Source organism: Xiphophorus couchianus, chromosome 12 (assembly GCF_001444195.1).
Source record: "Xiphophorus couchianus chromosome 12, X_couchianus-1.0, whole genome shotgun sequence".
NCBI lineage: Eukaryota > Metazoa > Chordata > Actinopteri > Cyprinodontiformes > Poeciliidae > Xiphophorus > Xiphophorus couchianus.
Genome location: NC_040239.1, coordinates 15,696,437 through 15,719,079, shown reverse-complemented (window position 1 = coordinate 15,719,079; position 22,643 = coordinate 15,696,437). Strand labels below are relative to the sequence as shown.

General features: G+C 37.3%; 1 protein-coding gene across 4 annotated transcripts; it reads right to left on the bottom strand.

Moving 5' to 3' along the window:
* Positions 1-6,829: 6,829 nt before the first annotated feature.
* Positions 6,830-16,654, bottom strand: LOC114154550 (riboflavin kinase-like). 4 transcript variants are annotated; one of them, XM_028033739.1, is made up of 5 exons: positions 16,367-16,651; positions 16,091-16,287; positions 13,953-14,104; positions 13,464-13,566; positions 12,061-13,298 (listed from the first exon to the last, which is right to left on the bottom strand). In XM_028033739.1, the coding sequence occupies exons 2-5, from the start codon at positions 16,170-16,172 to the stop codon at positions 13,126-13,128; spliced, it is 510 nt and encodes a 169-aa protein (XP_027889540.1). In that variant the 5' UTR covers positions 16,173-16,287; positions 16,367-16,651; the 3' UTR covers positions 12,061-13,125. The 4 variants fall into 4 exon arrangements, with proteins under 4 accessions (XP_027889538.1, XP_027889540.1, XP_027889541.1 ...); XM_028033740.1 differs by having other exon boundaries at positions 16,091-16,284; XM_028033737.1 differs by lacking the exons at positions 12,061-13,298; positions 13,464-13,566; positions 13,953-14,104 and adding exons at positions 6,830-8,068; positions 8,234-8,336; positions 8,723-8,874 and having other exon boundaries at positions 16,091-16,654.
* Between the last annotated feature and the right edge of the window lie 5,989 nt (positions 16,655-22,643).

Sequence of the window (22,643 nt, the reverse complement as noted above, 5' to 3'; positions counted from 1 at the left end):
TTTTAGATCAGGTATTTGCTCTTTTGGGCATTATGTGACTTTTTTATCCAAAGCACTGATACACATAGGATTAGATTGGCGCTTTGAAATGAAGCTTAACAAAAATTTCAAAATAAAAGCCTTTAATATTTTTACATCAACTACTTGTGTTTTGAGCATTATATAACTAATTTAACCCAATGACTATTACACATGGGATTAGTTTGGCCCTTTGAAATGAAGTTTAACAAAAATTCCAAAATAAAAGCCTTGACAAAATTTTTAATCATACTGAATGGTGCACGTCCACCTTACTTAACGTTCCTGTGATTCTCCACATGCTATTGATTACGTTGCAGCGTTCTTTAGCATCGATGCTAATTTCTAGCATGACAACGCCGGGCCCAAACCGACGGGCACACTTTGGCAGGCCCCGGTTAAATTTCTTCAGAAATTTTTTACTTTTTATTATTTTGTGGAAAAGTAACATTTGTACCGTTTTTGTTTCTGAAGTAAACCGTTTAACTTTATCCAGTCTGGTTTTTTGTCGTTTTGTCATCAAGTGGACCGAATGGGAAAGACGGAGAGCGCCAAGCTTATGATCAGCTTATGAATACAAATGATCAGCCGATGTAATCAAGCCGACATGACTTGCTAACATCTGTTTATCTTTTCTTTTCCTTGTGACATTTTCTGTTTTGACAGCAGTCTGTCTTTCTATAAGGCCGGAAGTCTAGACAATCTGGCTGACTGTAGATAATACTTGATAAACAAAAACGCATTTGGACTTGTGTGTTTACTAACAATTTGATTAGCTAAATATTTTAGCTAAATATTTTAGCTAATCAACCTCCGCTCACAATTCTCTAGTAGGAAGTCTCATTTGTTATTGACCAATTTTATTTTTTTCTCCCTTCATCAGTCCTAAAGTAAATGTAGTTAAGATGAAAGGCATAATGTTTATAGTTTTTTGGTAATACAAATCGATGGATCCTGATGAGAGCATTTTTTATTAGAAAATCACATGAAACAAATAAAAGAAGAAACAGACTGGGAGACAAAAAAATGGGATGTTAAGGGCTTAATTTAAATATTCAGTTTTGTAAAGCAATAACCATTACTGGTACACACTGCAAGTTATTAGTAGCTCTGAAGATTTTTAAAAAAGTGATGGGGAAAAAGTTTATTGTGGTGGCCAGCAGTAGATGAGTGCATTGAACAGGAAGTAATTAATAGAGAATTATTGTGTATTATTTTTAAAAATGACAGACAATAAAGGTGGAAAGTGCCTTGCTAAATAATTATTCTATGAGTCTATGAGAAGTCTCATTTATAATAGCTTATTATTATTATTTATGAAGCTTTAACAACCTAATTAATGACACAATTAAAGAATTATTTGTGAGGGCTGTCTTATTTTAAAGTGGTAGATTTTGCTTATGATTATGTTTGTGAATATGTTTCTTGTTTAAGTGCCTTAACCGATACATCAATGTAATTAAGTCAAATGATTTTTCTCTGTGATCTTAACTAAGATTATTAGCACATTTTATGGTTGAAGCAGGGTAATATCTTTCTATTTATTGAAAGATGATGACTAAAAGTGTAATTTTTGTCTTTAAAATTCAGAGGTTTCTTCGACATGTTTCCTGTCATGTTTGTATTTTTACGTTTTTTGCTTACATGTGATCCCTATAAGTCTGGGCCTTCATTTTAAATTTTCAGGTTGTGACTAGTTAGTGTGACAGTAGAGAGACGGTGGGATTCACTCGTCTGTCAGACTTGTTTCCTGTGATAACACCAAGCTGGACGTAAATGGTGATGGCAGCTCCATGGTAACAGAAACTAAATTGTACATAACAACAGTCATAACTAATAAAATATGTTGGTTTTTCCTATTTCCTCTTTTTTCCTAAGAAAAACATTAGCATTAACGGTTTAGGTTTATTTTTTAAGGAATACAAATTTCTTCTGTGGATTTTTATCTTATGCAATTGATCAAATTTTCTCGACGAGAAGACTGGGCACAGGAGAGCCCTCTTGGACACACCCAGCGGGATACACCATGGATTTATTCATGATAACAGGATTTCTACTGTTTGGAGCTTGCGGATACCTGGCTTATCGACAAATTTGTGATGGACTTGGCCGAACTAGCGAACACTCAGACTGTTGGTGTGGACAGAGACACAAGTTGGATGCGAGTCTTGCTGAGACTCGCAGCCCAGCTGAGGACTCTAAAACTCACTACGGAATGGAATCAATCTTGCAGAAGTTGCTAGTTTCGGCTCAGAGGAACGACCAAACTAATTTGGATAATTGGGAACTGAGATGTATCGGAGAGACTTTAGGGAAGATTGAAATTTATAATCTACCCAACCTAAGACATTCTGTATCTGAATTGGCTTTTCCTGTGTTGCCTTGGAAGGGCTGCACATTTCCAATCTCTTTGAAGATATGTAAACATAATGCTCCTTCCCATCTCATCCCCTCCTGTTATCCATGCAGCTGTGGAGATGAGCGCTCCCAAGGACATCATTCCTTGATAACAACATCTTATCGGACTTTGCTGAGAGGCTGAGCAACGTGGTTTCATGGCCCTGTGATGTCACCGCCTTCACTCATGTCTTTGTTTTGTCTGAATGTTGCCATGTGCCCTAATGTGTCATTTCCTCTTTTTATTTTATTTTGTTAGAAACTGTGGAGTACTCACTATTTAGACCAATATTAGATTAATTTTTAGATTTTTATGCAGAGATACTCCTATTATTGCAACCCAGAAAAGAAATTAGAAGGAATTTAGAATCCAGAAATAAATCTTCCAGAACAGGAACATTTAGTTTTTATTATTACTTAGAAACTGTGGACTACTCATTACTTTTACAGATTTAGAGCATACATAGGAAGTCCAAAAAAATACTTACTAAGACTTATCTAGCAACCCAGAACAGGGATTAGAACAAACTTACAATCCAGAAAAAACTACCTTAGCAACTACGTTTTAGACTCCTATTCTTCCAAACCAGAAAAGGAATTAGACCAGATTATACTTACTTATACTTATCTACCAACCCTACATAGGAATATCTAGTTTACATGCTTTAGATCAACAATAGATTATTTTTCTTCTTTTGCTCTTTCCTTTGGTTTGTTATTTTGTTTGTATTTCCTTTTAATTCCTGTAAAGCACTTTCTATTGCCTTGTTGCTGAAAATCTGCTATATAAATAAAATTACCTTAACCTTAACCTTATCCATTCAGGGTCCAATATAAACATACACTGCAACTAATGTGAGTAAATGTGTCTCAGCAAGTTGCCCAGGAGTCTTAGGCTTTTTGTAGTCACCAGCCTGCTGCTGGTTCCCCCACAAAATTATAAATATTCAGTCATTCTGACCCATGTCCAGCCCTATGTTTTTACTTTTGGGGTTAGTTTTTGTACAAGTATCCCTGTTTTCATTAGATTGTTATGTTGTTATGTATTGCAAATTTTTTGCCCAGGTCCCTCTTGAAAATGAGATCTAGATCTCAACGGGGTTTACCTGATCAATAAAGGAATATATATAGAATATATAGATTTATTGCTTCTCAAATTAATGTGGATTTTTTTTTTCAATGTTAGTCTCAGCTGTAAGGAAGCATCGTGTGATGCCCTGGTTCTTCTTTGTAAGATACAAAGCTGACACAGTGTTGCCTCAGTAGGGTTCTCCTCGCTGCTGTGACATTTACACGGTTATTTATCAGGCGGTGCACAAATAAATGTTCAAAAGTCCCATTAACTATATTAAAACTTCAACTTGAAGTTAACCACTAATCCTCACTGTTCACAACATTTTCTGCTAACATGCAGTGTTATTTTCCAGCTCAGGACTCAGATTGCTTGGTAGTTTTACACACAGTAAATCAGGAAACATATTCAAGAAGAATATAAGAAACTGCACCACATTAAGCTAGATCAAGGTGTGTTATACAAGTGTGTGTCAATAAGTCATAAGTAGCTTTGTCAGTCAGATGTAGCTTCTTAAATGTCTTTGTGAATATCATTTGAGATACCAGACAACCTCCCTGCAGGGTCAAACTGCATGTAAACTGTTTTAAGTTATGAATAAATGCTTAGAAGATTACAGAGACTTCTTGTTTGGTTGGATGTTTTAAGAAAAGTTAAGTCCAGAGCTCAGTAAAGAAATGTATTTTGTTGTGGGTGAATAAAGTTGTTTTTTTTCCTCGGTCTTATATTTTACATATATTTAAATATTCAGTAATAAGACAGGAGATGGGGAGAGAAAGAAAGGATGAAGGTTGTATCAAAGATTAAGTATATGTGATCTGGTTGATATGGTTTCTCTACTATAAGCAGAGAAACCAGCTGCCCCAGTAGAAAGCTGTTGGGCTACTGGCTCTGTGAGCAGGGAAGTCGGACTAAAGTCAAAGTTCTGAAAATCAAGTGTGATAGCAAGCAGCTCCATCTGCTTTTAGCTGTAACAATGCAGCTCAGCTTTTATTTAGCTGTGACTAAAAATTTAAAGTAAAATTCCCTCTGAGGTGCAGTCTGGCATGTGACCCTGAGATGTTTGGATCTTTTAAAGGCTATTTAAACCTTTTCCCTGGTTTGTTTAGGCTACAACGTAAACTGACTGACAAATAACTAAAGCTGTAGCTGGAAGATTTTTTTTCCCCACAGTTACAGTTTTTCTTTTCATACGTCACTCCCCTATTATTTAGTTGCATTTTAAGACATGCCAGTCACCACTAGCAATTAATGACAGCATGACGGGAAATTAAAACAGAAACAGAAAGGATTGAGCCTTTCAGTCTGATTCAGTAGCCCTACTTCTTGCAGGAACTCAAGAAAATTGCTACAACAGATGATATGATAGACATAAATTAAATAAATAGAATAAATTACATTAATTAAATCAAATGTTCAACCGCGATTAAAACAATATAAAAACAATAATAAAAAGCAATCATGCGCTTTTGCTTAATCTGTCATATTTTCTGAAGTAAGAAGAACACAGTAAAAAGAAAACTGAAATATTTCTAAATGGGAAATAGTATATCTGTTGTACAACTTTGATATGAAGCCTAGGCGCAAATTCAAACTGGAAGACTCTTTCATCCCCACCGGGACCGTTAATTGAAGCGACCTGCCCACAATCGTCGACCTATCAACGCTGGACCAAGCCACGTTACGTCCAATCATCGACCAAGTCCCAGCTGATAAGGACCTTCATTCATGGCGTCCTTCGCTCTCCAGCCGAGCTCAACCCACCACCACCCCTTCTCCTCCATTCGCCCGGTCCTGAGGCCCGCACCCTCCTTCAACCTCCACCACCAGTGCCGGGCCCTGGGGGATGACGTTCCTAACAGCATCGGGGATGCTCATCTGAAGCCTATCGCTAACGCTGCGATAACCGTTATCCTCAGCCGGGGCCCGAGCGCCAAAGACTTTAAATTCTGTTTGTCAATAAACTCTTCTAATTGTCTTCTTATCTCCGTCTGAGTCTCTCCAGATTGAAATACGATTATGTAAAAGAAATGTATGTTCATAAACATAAGGCTTTTGCTTTAAGCACACACCAGATACAGTCTAATCATCAACAACTGTTTGACTATAACTAATAAAAAGGAAACAATGCTTGGTCATTCAAACTTTGTGTTTTTTTCCAAAAGTCATTCATCACATTAATCAGCTTGTTCTTCTTCATCAGGCAGGCAAGTTAGAACCAGCCTGATGACGAAGATTGTTCTTTATTAGCCTCACAGAATATATGCCACAAAGATAAATAAATATAATACAATAGACAGACAGACAGACAGACAGACAGACAGACAGACAGATAGATAGATAGATAGATAGATAGATAGAAAGAATAGACAGACAGACAGATCAAAAATAACATTTATATTTCATCTTTAAAATAAGAAATCATTTTCAGAAGTCAAATTAAATAGTTTTCATGTTTCTTTGATCTCCATGTGTGATGGTACAAACACATACTGTATCTGCCCAACTCAATTCAGACATAGAAAAATAACCTGGAGCCATGTTCCAGGTCAACTGTGCAGCTCAGGGTTTTTGATTTGTTCTTGTTTACTGTGAGAAATGCGACGTCCCTAAACTATGAGTACATCTTGTACCCAAGGGAACATTAATAGTTTCAACTGAAGAAACCGGTTTCTAAAAGCTGTGGTTCGGTTGTAAAAGACACTAAACCTGTTCGATTGGCTGGCAAAACCAAACATGATTAAAGTGAGGATGAATTTTATGACTGAAATAAAAGCCACCCAACTTCAACTAACCATGTACTTCTTTGTCTTTTTGTAGTACGGGTTACAGCAGATACTCATCACCATTTGGTAAACACCCAGCCATAATAGATTCCTGTGCTGATGTCTGCTGGAAGATTGTCCACCACCGAATCCAGGAAGTTGGCTGTAAATCCCAACATAAGAGACAGAAGGAGAAAAGAGGAATAAAAACCAAAGAAACAGGCAAAAGTAAGCAAGAAGATAAATTTTATAGGTTGTAAGTGGCTGAATTTGCAAAATTTTTTTTAGAAGGAAACAAGTAATCTATTGCATTATGTTTTTGAGCCTTTCAATCTGTCTTACTAACCCTACTTCTTGTGGGAACTCCAGAAAATTGCTGCAACAGATGAGATGATAAACGTGTTTCTTTCTCAATTTCTGAGATAAATGTCAAGACACTTTAGATAACTTTAATTAAATATTGGACTCTGATTAAAACAAAATTAATTTAAAAGCAATAATTAAAAGAAACCAAGTGCCTTTGGTTAGTACATCATATTTTATAATGCAAGACGACAACATTTATGACACAGAATAATAATTTCAGGCCTCAGAAAGGCTTTAATGAATTAAATAGACCTACAAAATTACAGATGCAGGTTTCCAGCAATTACAACAGGCTTTACAGAGAATGTAAAAACTTCACATCCACAGTTTCCTGTTATCTCAAATTTAAAAAAAACAGTAAAAAGAAAATACTCCTTCAAGGGCTTTTAACACATTCACAAAAACTGAATATTTTTTAAAGGGCAATAGTTTGTCTGTTTCCAACTTTCACATACGATTATATAAAAATAAATCATGTTCATAAACTTGTAAGGCTTTTGCTGTATATACACATTAAATACATAACATTTTTTAGTCTAATCATTCAAAAATGCTTGACTATAACTAATAAAAAGGGGGAAAAAAATGCTTAGTCATTCAAGCTTAGTGTTTTTCCCCAAATCGTTCATCACCTTGGCTGATAAAACCAAGACCTTGATATCAAGCATCAACAAATTCAAATCCTGCAGTGGTATGTGGTATAACTTCTTAAAACGTCTTTGTGTATTCTGCTTCGACCAAATCTGGTTAAATGTAGGATTTCAGACAGATAGAAACAGTTTCTGCAGTGTTTCTCCAACAGAAACACTGCAGCAGACGGTGTTGGCAGCATGAAATAGTAAAACTCATCATGAAGGTTACATAAGTTGCAACTTAATTATAGTTTTGATGGTGATGAACTACGCAATATTATCTTTTATGGACAATGATGCTGCAATGCTGACTTAGGTATATGAAGATAATGAGTTATCTTTTTTTTACGTTTATGGTTCATTTAATTTAAAAAAAAAAAAACATCTGATCAGTGACTTTTATTTGTCCTCTCTACTAAAAGATTCAAAATATACAGAAGGTCCAGATAATATTGCAAGAATATATACAGTTCAGGCTGTGTGCAGTTTAACAACTGATGCCAGAAAATAGCGTTTTAACACAGAACCACGTGAAAAGACACAGAGGTTGACTGTTTATGTGACAACTGACAGATTTTATAATAAGGCTGTACATGTAAACAGAAACGTACTCAGGGCACAAAGCGCTGCCCTCTCTGCCAGCCATCAGTGACCATTGATGATGCTCTGAGACGTGGATGCAGCGGACGAGGAAGAGACCGGAGACGAGTTGGTCGTGCTGGTGAAGAAGTTGTCTTCTTTCAGTTTGCTGTGCTCCGGGAGCTCCAGCTGAACCTTGGCCTCCTCGATGTCACTGTTGATGGCCGCTATGAGATCCTCTGTCAGCAAGGACAAAAAGGCAGTTTGTGCGTCAGGAGATAAATAGCACAAGAAAAGGGAAGAAACTGTGTTGCTGGCACTTTGATTTGTTTCTTTCACTAAAGTACAAATGCATGAATATGACTTTCATATTCCAGTTTCGAAAAACACAGATGACAGCATACCGAGTGAGGGAAAGCTCTTCTCTGAGCGGATGTAGCTCACCAGAACGACACTCAGAGTCTGTCCATAAAAGTCTTCTTTGAATTTGTGAATGATGTGCGTCTCCTAGAACCCCAAACACATGTACATGAATTTCAAAAGCAGATAATTTGCCAAAATGTATTGAAATGCTCAATTAATCACAATTCCATCTGGAGTTTTCCTTTTAGCAGAGCAAAACGACCCTGATACAAGCAGGTGTGTGATGCCGTGAACACATATCTGTCCAATTCAATGCAAAAACTTGAGTAACTTTATTTCCTGAAGCCATGTTAGGTCAAATGCATAGCACAGGGCTTTAGTTTCTGTTCAGATAACTTTTCAGATCTTGTCACCCAGGGACGATTAAAGGTGTCAACGGAAGAGATTACAAATACCATCAGCCAACCAAACAGGTTTAAAGTGAGGATGAGTTTTATGACTGAAATGAAAGCCACCCAACTTGCCCTTACCATGGACTTCTTTGTGTTTTTGTAATACGGGTTCCAGCCGATGCTCATCACCATTTTGTGAACGTCACCATTCCCGATACATGCCCAGCCATAATAGATTCCTGTGCTGATGTCTGCTGGAAGATTGTCCACCACCGAATCCGGGAAGTTGGCTGTAAATCCCAACATAAGAGACAGAAGGAGAAAAGAGGAATAAAAACCAAAAAACCAGGCAAAAGTAAAGAAAGAGGCAGAGGTAAGCAAGACGATAAATGCTCTAAGTTGTAAGTGACTGAATTGGTTATTTTTAGAAGGGAACAACTGATTTATTATTTCATGTTTTTTCCCCCCCTTTTTATATGATAAAACTAAAGCTGATCAAAAAAGACAATATTTGCAACTCTGCTTAGACTCTGCTTAGATTTATTTACTTTAGAGGATTTATTCTGACCTTGACAATGCAGCACCAGATAAAACAAATAAATAGGCATGTCACACAGCACATCTGAATTTGAATCATTTTGTTGTGTAATTACATCCAAGTTCTATTAACTAGGTTATCTGAAGTGTTTCAAAAACAGAAGACTATCTAATTAGACTCTTTTAAAAAGGTTTATTTTGGTAGATTAAACCTGCTTCGTTTGTGAAACCAAAAAGTTCATCTCTGTTGGAGAAAGTTTGGAAAATTACTTTTCACAAAATCTGAACTGGCTTATTATTTAACAATAAAAACATTCACACGTTATGTTACTGAATATACTTACACATAAAAGGGATGATTTTTTAGTTTCTTCAATTAACGATGTATTCAAGAGTACTACCTCTGTAATGTTAATTAATTTTTACATTTGATATTTAACACATTTTAGCTGCAAGTATTTTATATGGCTATATTATTTGGTGACTATTGTTAAATTCTGAATCATGTTTTGAAACAATGCACACTTGTTTGGTTCGCTGGCATTATTCACTCCTGATAAAAATGGATACGATGGATAAAATGGATAAAGTAAAAGTTATAAGAAGAAACGTGCCTTTGCTACCAACTCGAGGAACTCCATATACATTTCTTTATTTCTCCTGTATTGGTCTTCGTCCGTCTGCTCAATTCCTCTATTTATGTCATAAAACCATGGGCGTAGGTTTGGGTATGGACGGTCGTGACATGTCACGACCAATATTCAAGGGATATAAAATAGTCCCGACCAATTTTTGCCATATTAATAAAAAAAAAAAAACACATGTATTTTTTAACAAAAACAAAATAAATAAACGAAAATCTACATTGATTAGTTTAATATTTCAATATACTACGCAGTGGTAGCATTCATTTTAAAATTCGCTGTTATGAACTATGACGACCCGCTATTGGCTCACAGAACGTGGATCTACGTTCTTTGATTAGCTGCAACAGGCGGCGGCCAGCTGGCCACACGCGGAACGGAAACTTGGTCCATGGTGCTGACAGTGAACGCGTCTCCTTCTCAGTTTGACATTTATTATGAGTCGCCACCAAAAAAGAAAAGGACGACAGACATTAGAAGTTATTTCGCTACCTCGGCTGTAAGTACAGTGAGGGGACCCATAAGTTAGATATTTATCACGCAACGCATTTGTTGTAAAGTCCGGTGTTTAGTAAGGTCAGCACTGAATGTGAGGTAGAATAGGTCTGTTAATTATGTAATGTTTTTTCACATAGGGAGGGGGAGGAGGGGAGGGGGTTATTAAGCCAATGTGGTGCCCCCCCCAATGGTCAAAAATGGTCGGTGCGGGGGTGGGGGGTTGGTCAGTAAGTTGTAAGGTCCCACCAAAACTTAGACCAAACCTACGCCCTTGATTAAAACAATATAAAAAACAATAAAGCAATCATGTGCTTTTGCTTAATCTGTCATATTTTCTGAAGTAAAAAGAACACAGTAAAAAGAAAATCCTCATTTAAGGGCTTCAAACACATCCCTACAAAATATCATAAAACTGAAATATTTCTAAATGGGAAATAGTTTATCTGTTGTACAACTTTGACATACAATTATGTAAAAGAAATGTATGTTCATAAACATAAGGCTTTTGCTTTAAGCACACACCAGATACAGTCTAATCATCAACAACTGTTTGACTATAACTAATAAAAAGGAAACAATGCTTGGTCATTCAAACTTTGTGTTTTTTTCCCCCAAGTCGTTCATCACATTAATCAGCTTGTTCTTCTTCATCAGGCAGGCAAGTTAGAACCAGCCTGATGACGAAGATTGTTCTTTATTAGCCTCACAGAATATATGCCACAAAGATAAATAAATATAATACAATAGACAGACAGACAGACAGACAGACAGACAGACAGATAGATAGATAGATAGATAGATAGATAGATAGATAGAAAGAATAGACAGACAGACAGATCAAAAATAACATTTATATTTCATCTTTAAAATAAGAAATCATTTTCAGAAGTCAAATTAAATAGTTTTCATGTTTCTTTGATCTCCATGTGTGATGGTACAAACACATACTGTATCTGCCCAACTCAATTCAGACATAGAAAAATAACCTGGAGCCATGTTCCAGGTCAACTGTGCAGCTCAGGGTTTTTGATTTGTTCTTGTTTACTGTGAGAAATGCGACGTCCCTAAACTATGAGTACATCTTGTACCCAAGGGAACATTAATAGTTTCAACTGAAGAAACCGGTTTCTAAAAGCTGTGGTTCGGTTGTAAAAGACACTAAACCTGTTCGATTGGCTGGCAAAACCAAACATGATTAAAGTGAGGATGAATTTTATGACTGAAATAAAAGCCACCCAACTTCAACTAACCATGTACTTCTTTGTCTTTTTGTAGTACGGGTTACAGCAGATACTCATCACCATTTGGTAAACACCCAGCCATAATAGATTCCTGTGCTGATGTCTGCTGGAAGATTGTCCACCACCGAATCCAGGAAGTTGGCTGTAAATCCCAACATAAGAGACAGAAGGAGAAAAGAGGAATAAAAACCAAAGAAACAGGCAAAAGTAAGCAAGAAGATAAATTTTATAGGTTGTAAGTGGCTGAATTTGCAAAATTTTTTTTAGAAGGAAACAAGTAATCTATTGCATTATGTTTTTGAGCCTTTCAATCTGTCTTACTAACCCTACTTCTTGTGGGAACTCCAGAAAATTGCTGCAACAGATGAGATGATAAACGTGTTTCTTTCTCAATTTCTGAGATAAATGTCAAGACACTTAAGATAACTTTAATTAAATATTGGACTCTGATTAAAACAAAATTAATTTAAAAGCAATAATTAAAAGAAACCAAGTGCCTTTGGTTAGTACATCATATTTTATAATGCAAGACGACAACATTTATGACACAGAATAATAATTTCAGGCCTCAGAAAGGCTTTAATGAATTAAATAGACCTACAAAATTACAGATGCAGGTTTCCAGCAATTACAACAGGCTTTACAGAGAATGTAAAAACTTCACATCCACAGTTTCCTGTTATCTCAAATTTAAAAAAAACAGTAAAAAGAAAATTCTCCTTCAAGGGCTTTTAACACATTCACAAAAACTGAATATTTTTTAAAGGGCAATAGTTTGTCTGTTTCCAACTTTCACATACGATTATATAAAAATAAATCATGTTCATAAACTTGTAAGGCTTTTGCTGTATATACACATTAAATACATAACATTTTTTAGTCTAATCATTCAAAAATGCTTGACTATAACTAATAAAAAGGGGGAAAAAAATGCTTAGTCATTCAAGCTTAGTGTTTTTCCCCAAATCGTTCATCACCTTGGCTGATAAAACCAAGACCTTGATATCAAGCATCAACAAATTCAAATCCTGCAGTGGTATGTGGTATAACTTCTTAAAACGTCTTTGTGTATTCTGCTTCGACCAAATCTGGTTAAATGTAGGATTTCAGACAGATAGAAACAGTTTCTGCAGTGTTTCTCCAACAGAAACACTGCAGCAGACGGTGTTGGCAGCATGAAATAGTAAAACTCATCATGAAGGTTACATAAGTTGCAACTTAATTATAGTTTTGATGGTGATAAACTACGCAATATTATCTTTTATGGACAATGATGCTGCAATGCTGACTTAGGTATATGAAGATAATGAGTTATCTTTTTTTTACGTTTATGGTTCATTTAATTTAAAAAAAAAAAACATCTGATCAGTGACTTTTATTTGTCCTCTCTACTAAAAGATTCAAAATATACAGAAGGTCCAGATAATATTGCAAGAATATATACAGTTCAGGCTGTGTGCAGTTTAACAACTGATGCCAGAAAATAGCGTTTTAACACAGAACCACGTGAAAAGACACAGAGGTTGACTGTTTATGTGACAACTGACAGATTTTATAATAAGGCTGTACATGTAAACAGAAACGTACTCAGGGCACAAAGCGCTGCCCTCTCTGCCAGCCATCAGTGACCATTGATGATGCTCTGAGACGTGGATGCAGCGGACGAGGAAGAGACCGGAGACGAGTTGGTCGTGCTGGTGAAGAAGTTGTCTTCTTTCAGTTTGCTGTGCTCCGGGAGCTCCAGCTGAACCTTGGCCTCCTCGATGTCACTGTTGATGGCCGCTATGAGATCCTCTGTCAGCAAGGACAAAAAGGCAGTTTGTGCGTCAGGAGATAAATAGCACAAGAAAAGGGAAGAAACTGTGTTGCTGGCACTTTGATTTGTTTCTTTCACTAAAGTACAAATGCATGAATATGACTTTCATATTCCAGTTTCGAAAAACACAGATGACAGCATACCGAGTGAGGGAAAGCTCTTCTCTGAGCGGATGTAGCTCACCAGAACGACACTCAGAGTCTGTCCATAAAAGTCTTCTTTGAATTTGTGAATGATGTGCGTCTCCTAGAACCCCAAACACATGTACATGAATTTCAAAAGCAGATAATTTGCCAAAATGTATTGAAATGCTCAATTAATCACAATTCCATCTGGAGTTTTCCTTTTAGCAGAGCAAAACGACCCTGATACAAGCAGGTGTGTGATGCCGTGAACACATATCTGTCCAATTCAATGCAAAAACTTGAGTAACTTTATTTCCTGAAGCCATGTTAGGTCAAATGCATAGCACAGGGCTTTAGTTTCTGTTCAGATAACTTTTCAGATCTTGTCACCCAGGGACGATTAAAGGTGTCAACGGAAGAGATTACAAATACCATCAGCCAACCAAACAGGTTTAAAGTGAGGATGAGTTTTATGACTGAAATGAAAGCCACCCAACTTGCCCTTACCATGGACTTCTTTGTGTTTTTGTAATACGGGTTCCAGCCGATGCTCATCACCATTTTGTGAACGTCACCATTCCCGATACATGCCCAGCCATAATAGATTCCTGTGCTGATATCTGCTGGAAGATTGTCCACCACCGAATCCGGGAAGTTGGCTGTAAATCCCAACATAAGAGACAGAAGGAGAAAAGAGGAATAAAAACCAAAAAACCAGGCAAAAGTAAAGAAAGAGGCAGAGGTAAGCAAGACGATAAATGCTCTAAGTCAGGGGTGGGCAATCCTGGTCCTCGAGGGCCGGTGTCCTGCAACTCTTGCAAGTCTCCCTGGTCCAACACACTTGAATCCAGCAGCTGAATCACCTCCCAAGTGCAGTCAGGTTCTCCAGAGTCCTGCTAATGACCTCATTATTTGACTCAGGTGTGTTGAAGTGGAGATGCATCTAAAAGTTGCAGGAGTCCGGCCCTCGAGGCCTGGAGTTGCCCACCCCTGCTCTAAGTTGTAAGTGACTGAATTGGTTATTTTTAGAAGGGAACAACTGATTTATTATATCATGTTTTTTCCCCCCCTTTTTATATGATAAAACTAAAGCTGATCAAAAAAGACAATATTTGCAACTCTGCTTAGACTCTGCTTAGATTTATTTACTTTAGAGGATTTATTCTGACCTTGACAATGCAGCACCAGATAAAACAAATAAATAGGCATGTCACACAGCACATCTGAATTTGAATCATTTTGTTGTGTAATTACATCCAAGTTCTATTAACTAGGTTATCTGAAGTGTTTCAAAAACAGAAGACTATCTAATTAGACTCTTTTAAAAAGGTTTATTTTGGTAGATTAAACCTGCTTCGTTTGTGAAACCAAAAAGTTCATCTCTGTTGGAGAAAGTTTGGAAAATTACTTTTCACAAAATCTGAACTGGCTTATTATTTAACAATAAAAACATTCACACGTTATGTTACTGAATATACTTACACATAAAAGGGATGATTTTTTAGTTTCTTCAATTAACGATGTATTCAAGAGTACTACCTCTGTAATGTTAATTAATTTTTACATTTGATATTTAACACATTTTAGCTGCAAGTATTTTGTATGGCCATATTATTTGGTGACTATTGTTAAATTCTGAATCATGTTTTGAAACAATGCACACTTGTTTGGTTCGCTGGCATTATTCACTCCTGATAAAAATGGACACGATGGATAATGTAGTGGCGATTGTTTGTCAAACCAAACATCCAATAAAAAGTTCCATCCGCCACTATGAGGTACTGGGGTCCAGATTCTTCACGCAGGCACAAGAAGTTTAATGTCCAAACTTGTTGATTATCTTGGTTGCTTTTATTTTCCTTTTCAGCAAAACACTGAAAAGTTCAAACTTTCCTTTGTTGCTCCTGTCTACTTCTGCCCAAACCCAAATGCCTGCTTGTCTTTACCAGGCCCCTACACTTATAGAAAGTGGATTGATCCACCTCACTTCCTGTCTTTAGAAAACAAATAAATAAGAACAAATAATAAAAACAAAAGATAAATAGAATTGACAATTATTAACCTGCAAATAATACAAAAACTAGAAATGTAAAAATAAACTAACAAAATTCAAATGCATAAAGAAATAAAGAATAAATAGCTCCAACAGATAAAATGGATAAAGTAAAAGTTATAAGAAGAAAAGTGCCTTTGCTACCAACCCGAGGATCTCCATATACATTTCTTTATTTCTCCTGTATTGATCTGTGTCCGGCTGCTCAATTCCTCTATTTATGTCAGGTTACATAAAACACGACTTCACATTGTGGACAGAATCACACGGACATACTGAGTCAACAGCTGCGCTCTTAGCATCAGTCAAGTTCCGTTACGCAACTCACATACCTACGTAAAAAGATTAGCTCCGTTTACGTACAAATTCATAATGATTGTTGCGAATAACGCTCACGTAAAGCATAAATTGCTGATCCGGTGACGTACCAAACCACTTAGCTGGACTTGTTACGTTACGTTCCAGCCTCTGCATAATTCCGAGAATCAGTAAAGAATCTGTTACCATAGACTTTACGTTATTTACGTAGACAGTTATGTATCATATTATCTAACTGGTAACCTCATAGTTTGGTGCCCGTTTCTTGCCTCACCCGTGGGAATTCCGAGTTCTTTGCTTCCTCTTCCAAATCCTTGAACGACCTCTCCTCGGCAGAAGTACGGGAGGCTCTTCATGTTTTGTATCCCGGAAACAGCTGCTTTAGATGGGGCTACAGAATGACCTCGAACACGGCACAAGGAAGTGAGCCTGGCTGTTCCAACTGGAACGGTTTTAACGGCTAGCACACTGCTATGAGAAAACAATATATTTATGTACATTTATTTTGAAGTTAAGCTCCAGCGCCCGAGTCTGAGTCAGCTTTTCCTACCGAGGTGCCTCCCGCAAGCTGGTTAAAGTTGAACCTCAGTCACTGAGCAGAGATGATGATGAAAGTTCACCAGCTATGCTAGCGGTGCTAACTACCTTCATCAGCCACTAACAGATCCTGAAGAGAGTGAAACCATGGACAAATTAAAGACAACTGTTTCTATAGCAACCCGGGGGATGACAGTAGTTCTTTCTGGACGGCTGCAACTTGGTGTGGTGAAGATGAAGCTCAGAAAAAGCCGGTTACGTTTATAACGTGTTTTGAACCCTCTGCGTCACTTACGGTTTGCGTGATGTCATTGACCGCGTGACGACAGGAGTGTCATGGTGCGTTTAGGTACTGTGGGAAATGATAGTTAAAAAAAAAAAAGAATAATTTATTGAAGTTGGTCGCTGTTATTGTTTCCATTTCGGTCGAAAGAGCTCAAACAACGTGAGTCTTGCTGAGATGTACAAATTACTTTGTAGGACATGTAGCTGTCTCGTTGCGAGTTTTCCACATTGGTGTATTGTTGTAAGATTAAAGTCAGAATTCTGAGTTTAAAGTCAGAATTCTGAGATTAAAGTCAGAATTCTGAGTTTAAAGTCAGAATTCTGAGTTTAAAGTCAGAATACTAAGATTAAAGTCAGAATTCTAAGATTAAAGTCAGAATTCTGAGTTTAAAGTCAGAATTCTGAGATTAAAGTCAGAATTCTAAGATTAAAGTCAGAATTCTAAGATTAAAGTCAGAATTCCAAGATTAAAGTCAGAATTCTAAGATTAAAGTCAGAATACTGAGATTAAAGTCAGAATTCTAAGATTAAAGTCAGAATTCCAAGATTAAAGTCAGAATTCTAAGATTAAAGTCAGAATACTGAGATTAATCTCAGAATTCTCTTTTTTTTCGGTGGCCCTTATCCTCTTCCGTACCTACGTGTTGGAGGCTGTTTGGTTGTAAAATCTGAAGGTAAATGAAAAATAACAATTCGCCCTTGGTGGCGCTCTTGTTGTGCACAAGAGAGGTGAGGAACCTGTGAAGAGGAGAGATATTTTCTGGTTCAACAAAAAAACGTTGCCATGTGCTACTTCCAGTTATGTGCTTGTGTGACCGGTGGACTTCTGCGTTGTGTGTGTTATGAGGTGATCGGACAAACCACAAAACACCAAGTCTGGGTTTGGAGGCGGTCTCCGTTTATTTAATCTGTCAATTGGGAGATATTAGCATTAGCATGTAGCATGTGCTCCAGTTCTCCAACCTGATCTATACAGAATAATAGTGTTAGCATGCATCAAATGTTATAAATGTTACATTTGAGTAATAGCAACTCAAATGAAAATGCAAAAGGGAAGAGGAAATTAATAACTTAATATTTATAATACTCCTGGAGGACCCTGAACAAAAGAAGAAGAAAGTAAGGTGGAGTTGGAGGACCAACCCCCTTATAGCAGATGAACACAAGGACAGTCAAGTATAAGAGGACAAATACATTAAAGAAAACATTTTGTGAAAATATACAACTATTAATATAGACCCAGTTACACTTGATCATTATGTTTATTTGACCTAGTGTGTCATACACAACAGCAACTTAGAAGGCGAGAAGCATCTCTTTGGGTGCGGCTCAAAGGCAACCCCAGTTATTCAATTGGAAGGTAATTTGTGACGTATTTTTCACTTGGTGATGGATTTACTACACTGTAAAACATTTGAGTCGCATTTAGTTGTTGTTATATTCGTGTTTGATAATGACCAGGCGTCTTGTATTGCTCAGACACTTTTATTAAAGTCTCTTATCATGCGTCTGCTCACACAGGTTTCTTACAGGTGTGTCACCCAAGACTCTCTCACTCTGTTGTTCTATTCTTTACATTTATGCATTCACATGAACTCATGATCGCCACCTAGTGGGCATAAGTATAATTCATTCAATCATCACATCCTCCTTTCTTTAAAGTAAGAATGTTACAAAAGAAAGTTCAAAGAATAACATACATTGTATGAGACAGATAAAACACTGAATTACAAAATACAGACATTTCAACTGAGACATTTCAACTTTTCCCCTTTTTTTTTTTTTTTTTTTACAAGTTCAGTCTGTCAGGTTTTTTCACCACTCTGGTAGATCTTCTTAACACAGGTGGATCATCCCTAATACTGTCCATGTTGCAATGTGTTTCAGTTATAGGAATAATCTGAGAGTCCTTAGATTCTTCATTCGACTCATCAACAGGCTCTAATGGAATTTTCAACAAACTGCAACGATTTCGTCTCAAAACTTGTCCATCTTCAGTTTTCACTTCAAATGAATGTGGAGCTACTTCCTGCAGAATAGTTGCCTTAGTATTCCATCCCTCATCATCCTGAATCCTTACTGGGTCCTTGTATGACAATGTGGGTAGAATCTTAGCTGATCTGTCATAATATGACTTTTGTTTTACTTTCTGCTTTCGTAACCTGTACTCCAACTTTGACGATTTCTTTGCACCTTGTTCATTACTGTCATAACTTGGCAGAGTTGTACGAATCTTCCGATTCATCAAAAGTTCAGCAGGTGAAAACCCACATTGCAATGGCGATGATCTGTAGCTTAATAAAGCTAAATACGGATCAGAGTTACTATCTGCAGCTTTCTTCAGAAGTTGCTTAAGAATATGAACACCTTTCTCCGCTTTTCCATTCGACTGTGCATAATGTGGACTTGATGTTACATGCTTAAAAGCATACTGTTCTGTAAACTTTTGCCATTCTCTGTTACTAAAACATGGTCCATTGTCACTCACCACAATATGTGGAATGCCATGCTTTGCAAAGATTGATTTAGCATGTGTTATGACACAATTTGATGACATATTAGCTAATAGAGCCATCTCTGGATAATTTGAATAGTAATCAATGATCACTAAATAGTCTTTACCCTTAAAATGAAACAAATCCATTCCCACTTTCAGCCATGGTGATGTAGGAATGTCAGTTATTATCATAGGTTCTTTGCTCTGTTTGTTTCTAAATGTCTGACATGTTTCACATTTGCTTATTAGCACCTCAATGTCCTTATTTAGTCCAGGCCAGAAAACTGAATCCCTAGCTCTTCTTTTACATTTTTCAATGCATAGATGACCCTCATGAATCCGCTGTAGAATGTCCTGTCGTAACTCTTGTGGAATTACAATCCTGTTGTTTTTCAGTAATAGTCCATTCACAACACTTAAATCAGCTTTAACATTGAAAAACTGTGAACATGAGCCTATTGGCCATCCTTCATCCATATTCTGTATGACTAAGTGCAACTCTGTGTCTTTAGCTGTTGCCTCAACTATTTGCTGTAGCTTTCCATCTGACACAGGCAACACAGTGGACACCAAATTCACATGACACTGAATATCCTCTTCAGTTGAACTCACACTAATGTCTGTAGGGGCTCTAGACAGAGCATCAGCAAGAATCAGATGTTTCCCTGGAGTGTAGATCAATGTAAATTCATACCTCTGCATCTTCATCATAAGTCTCTGAATCCTTGGTGACATCTCGTTTAGATGTTTTTTATGATGGCAACCAAGGGTCGGTGACAAAAGATGGCAGGCCATACACATAGTTATGAAACCGTTCTAGTCCATAAGCCAGCCCCAAGCATTCTTTTTCTATTTGAGCATATCTGCATTCAGCTTTGGTCATGGCTCTGGACGCATAAGCCACTGGCTTCCATTGTTCATTCTCAGCCTGAAGAAGAACTGCTCCAAGACCATCTTTTGAGGCATCTGTAGATAGTTTTATTTTTTTAGTTAGATCGTAGAAGATGAGCACCGGTTCCGTAGTCAGATATTTTTTTAATTCCTTCCACTCTTGTTCATGAACTTCTGTCCACTGGAATTGAGTATCGTTGTACAGGAGTCTGCGAATGTTTGTCATCTTTGCACTCAAATTGGGAATGAATTTTCCTATAAAATTAATCATCCCCATGATGCGTAGGACACCCGTTTTGTCGACAGGCGGTGGCATTTTCAAGATAGCCTTTATTTTATCTTCATCTGGTTGAACACCTTGGGCAGATAGTTTGTCTCCGAGAAACATAATTTCTTTGACGCCAAACTCACATTTATTTTTATTGAGCTTCAGTCCATTTTTCTGTATGCTCTCCATGACGCGTCTCAATCTGTCATTGTGTTCTTGAGCTGTTGATCCCCAGATAATGATGTCATCAATGTAGACTCTCACTCCTTCCAAGCCTTCTATGATCCGCTCCATCGCTCTGTGGAATATTTCTGGTGCCGATTTTATTCCAAAAGGAAGTCTTAGAAAACAGTATCTTCCAAAAGGTGTGTTAAAGGTACAATACTTGGTACTGCTTTCATCCAGCTTTACTTGCCAGAACCCTTGTGCTGCATCCAACTTGGTGAAATATCTTGCTCCAGCCATCTCACTGATTATTTCCTCTCGAGTGGGTATTTGATAATGTTCTCTCCTGATGTTCTCATTTAGATCTTTTGGATCCATGCATATTCTCAATTCTCCATTCTTCTTCTTGGTAATCACTATGGAATTAACCCAATCGGTGGGCTCTTCCACTTTCTGAATGACTCCCAACCTGGTCATTCTGTCCAACTCATTTTTCAACTCCTCTCGCAGTGGTGCTGGAATGCGTCGTGTAGCATGCACAACAGGTTGAGCGCCCTCTCTCAGCTGAATCTTGTATGTGCAGGGTACAGCACCTAATCCTTGAAAAACATCCTCATAATCCTGAAGCATTGCATCAAGAGGGTTATTAGATTCATTCAAGTCAGTGTTTATGTGAGTGTTATGTGAGCCTATCTTCTCTTTAAGTCAAGTAGATTTAGCGAGTTTTAGATCTTGAATCTAAACGTGTGAGTTTGTGAAAGGTAAACTTTTAACTTTTTGTTAATTTTGCCAGACCTCCAAGAGTTGAATAAACTAGAGTTTTTGGGTTAGCTCTTAAAAAAACTGAAAGAAGAAAAAGACGCGAGTGGCAAATATTTCCCGGTGTGCTTAGCAGCATCTTTGCGTATCTTTAGTTGCACCGTGAGTGAGATGGAAGTGTGCTACATCGACGTGACTCTGGTTCGTTAATAAAGAAGGAAATAACAATAATACACATAAATTACATAATTACAAAACTAATGATAGCTTTTTATAAAAATGTCCCAAGTAACAATAAAATAATGTGATAAAAAAATAATACAAAAGTAACAAAAGCAGACAAAATATTTTCCAAATACATTTCTTTCAATATAAAACTTATGAAACTCTAATAAAACCGTTTGTTAGTAAATGTTCTGGTTAAGACAAGCTTGTTTTTTATTTAATATTACTCAAAGTGGTGGAGTATTCAGAAATTTTACGCAAGTAAAAGAAGCGATATTTCATAATATTTAGTAATAAAACTACTCCTAAAAGCATTTCCCCCCATAAAACCTTTCTCAAATAAATATAACTAAGTGTAACAAGGTCCTACCCAACACTGAAGCCAATAGTAACAACCATCATGGGCGTAACTTTCTGAAGGACTGTGTGGACAAGTGCCCACCAACTTTGGCCTGACAGGGAAAATCCCCATCAAAATTTCCTACAGCTTTTTTTCTTTCTGTGCCCGCATCCAAGGGTGCAACTATCTGTTGCAAGTTGGTGGGAACACGGGAAAAGGGGGGACGGACTGGGGGTGGACGCCCTCACAGTTATGAAATTGGAAGGTCTTTTTTGACATATGTCTTTCAGTTGATGATGGAAATACTAAAAAAAAAACTTTTCAGTCATTTTGTAATTTATGGAGTAAGTTTTGCCCCTTTTCCATCGCTCTACATCAGCAGCCCGGCTCGGCTCGGCTCTGTAGCAGGTGCCGCCTCCTGGCGGTGGGGGGCTGTAGCGCCCCGCATCCAGGCGCCACGTGCTTGTGCTACATTATTCCGCGACCTAACGCGAGTTGTTTTTCTGAGACAAAAGAAGAAGAGAGAGCTGAGCTATTGTTTTATAGCCTGATTGTGATTTTTCTGAGACTTCAAGAAAATGCATGGTGGGAGGAACGCTGCCATTGTGGTGAGGAGGAGGATAGCTGATCTCTGAGCTGAAAGTTGGTTTCCAATTCTAGCTTCCGAGTCTGGAAATGGCTAAAGGGCGATTCCTTTTTTCACTAGTTTCGGCATCTTTAATCGACTCTAGTTTAAAAACTACAACAGTTAGACTCTTCAAACCTGGACTGATTTATTCTGCTCTAATAGCAGAATATTTAAAACCATGTTTGTGATTTGTGAAACTTTAATCAAGATTGTATTGTTTAAAAATGGAGCA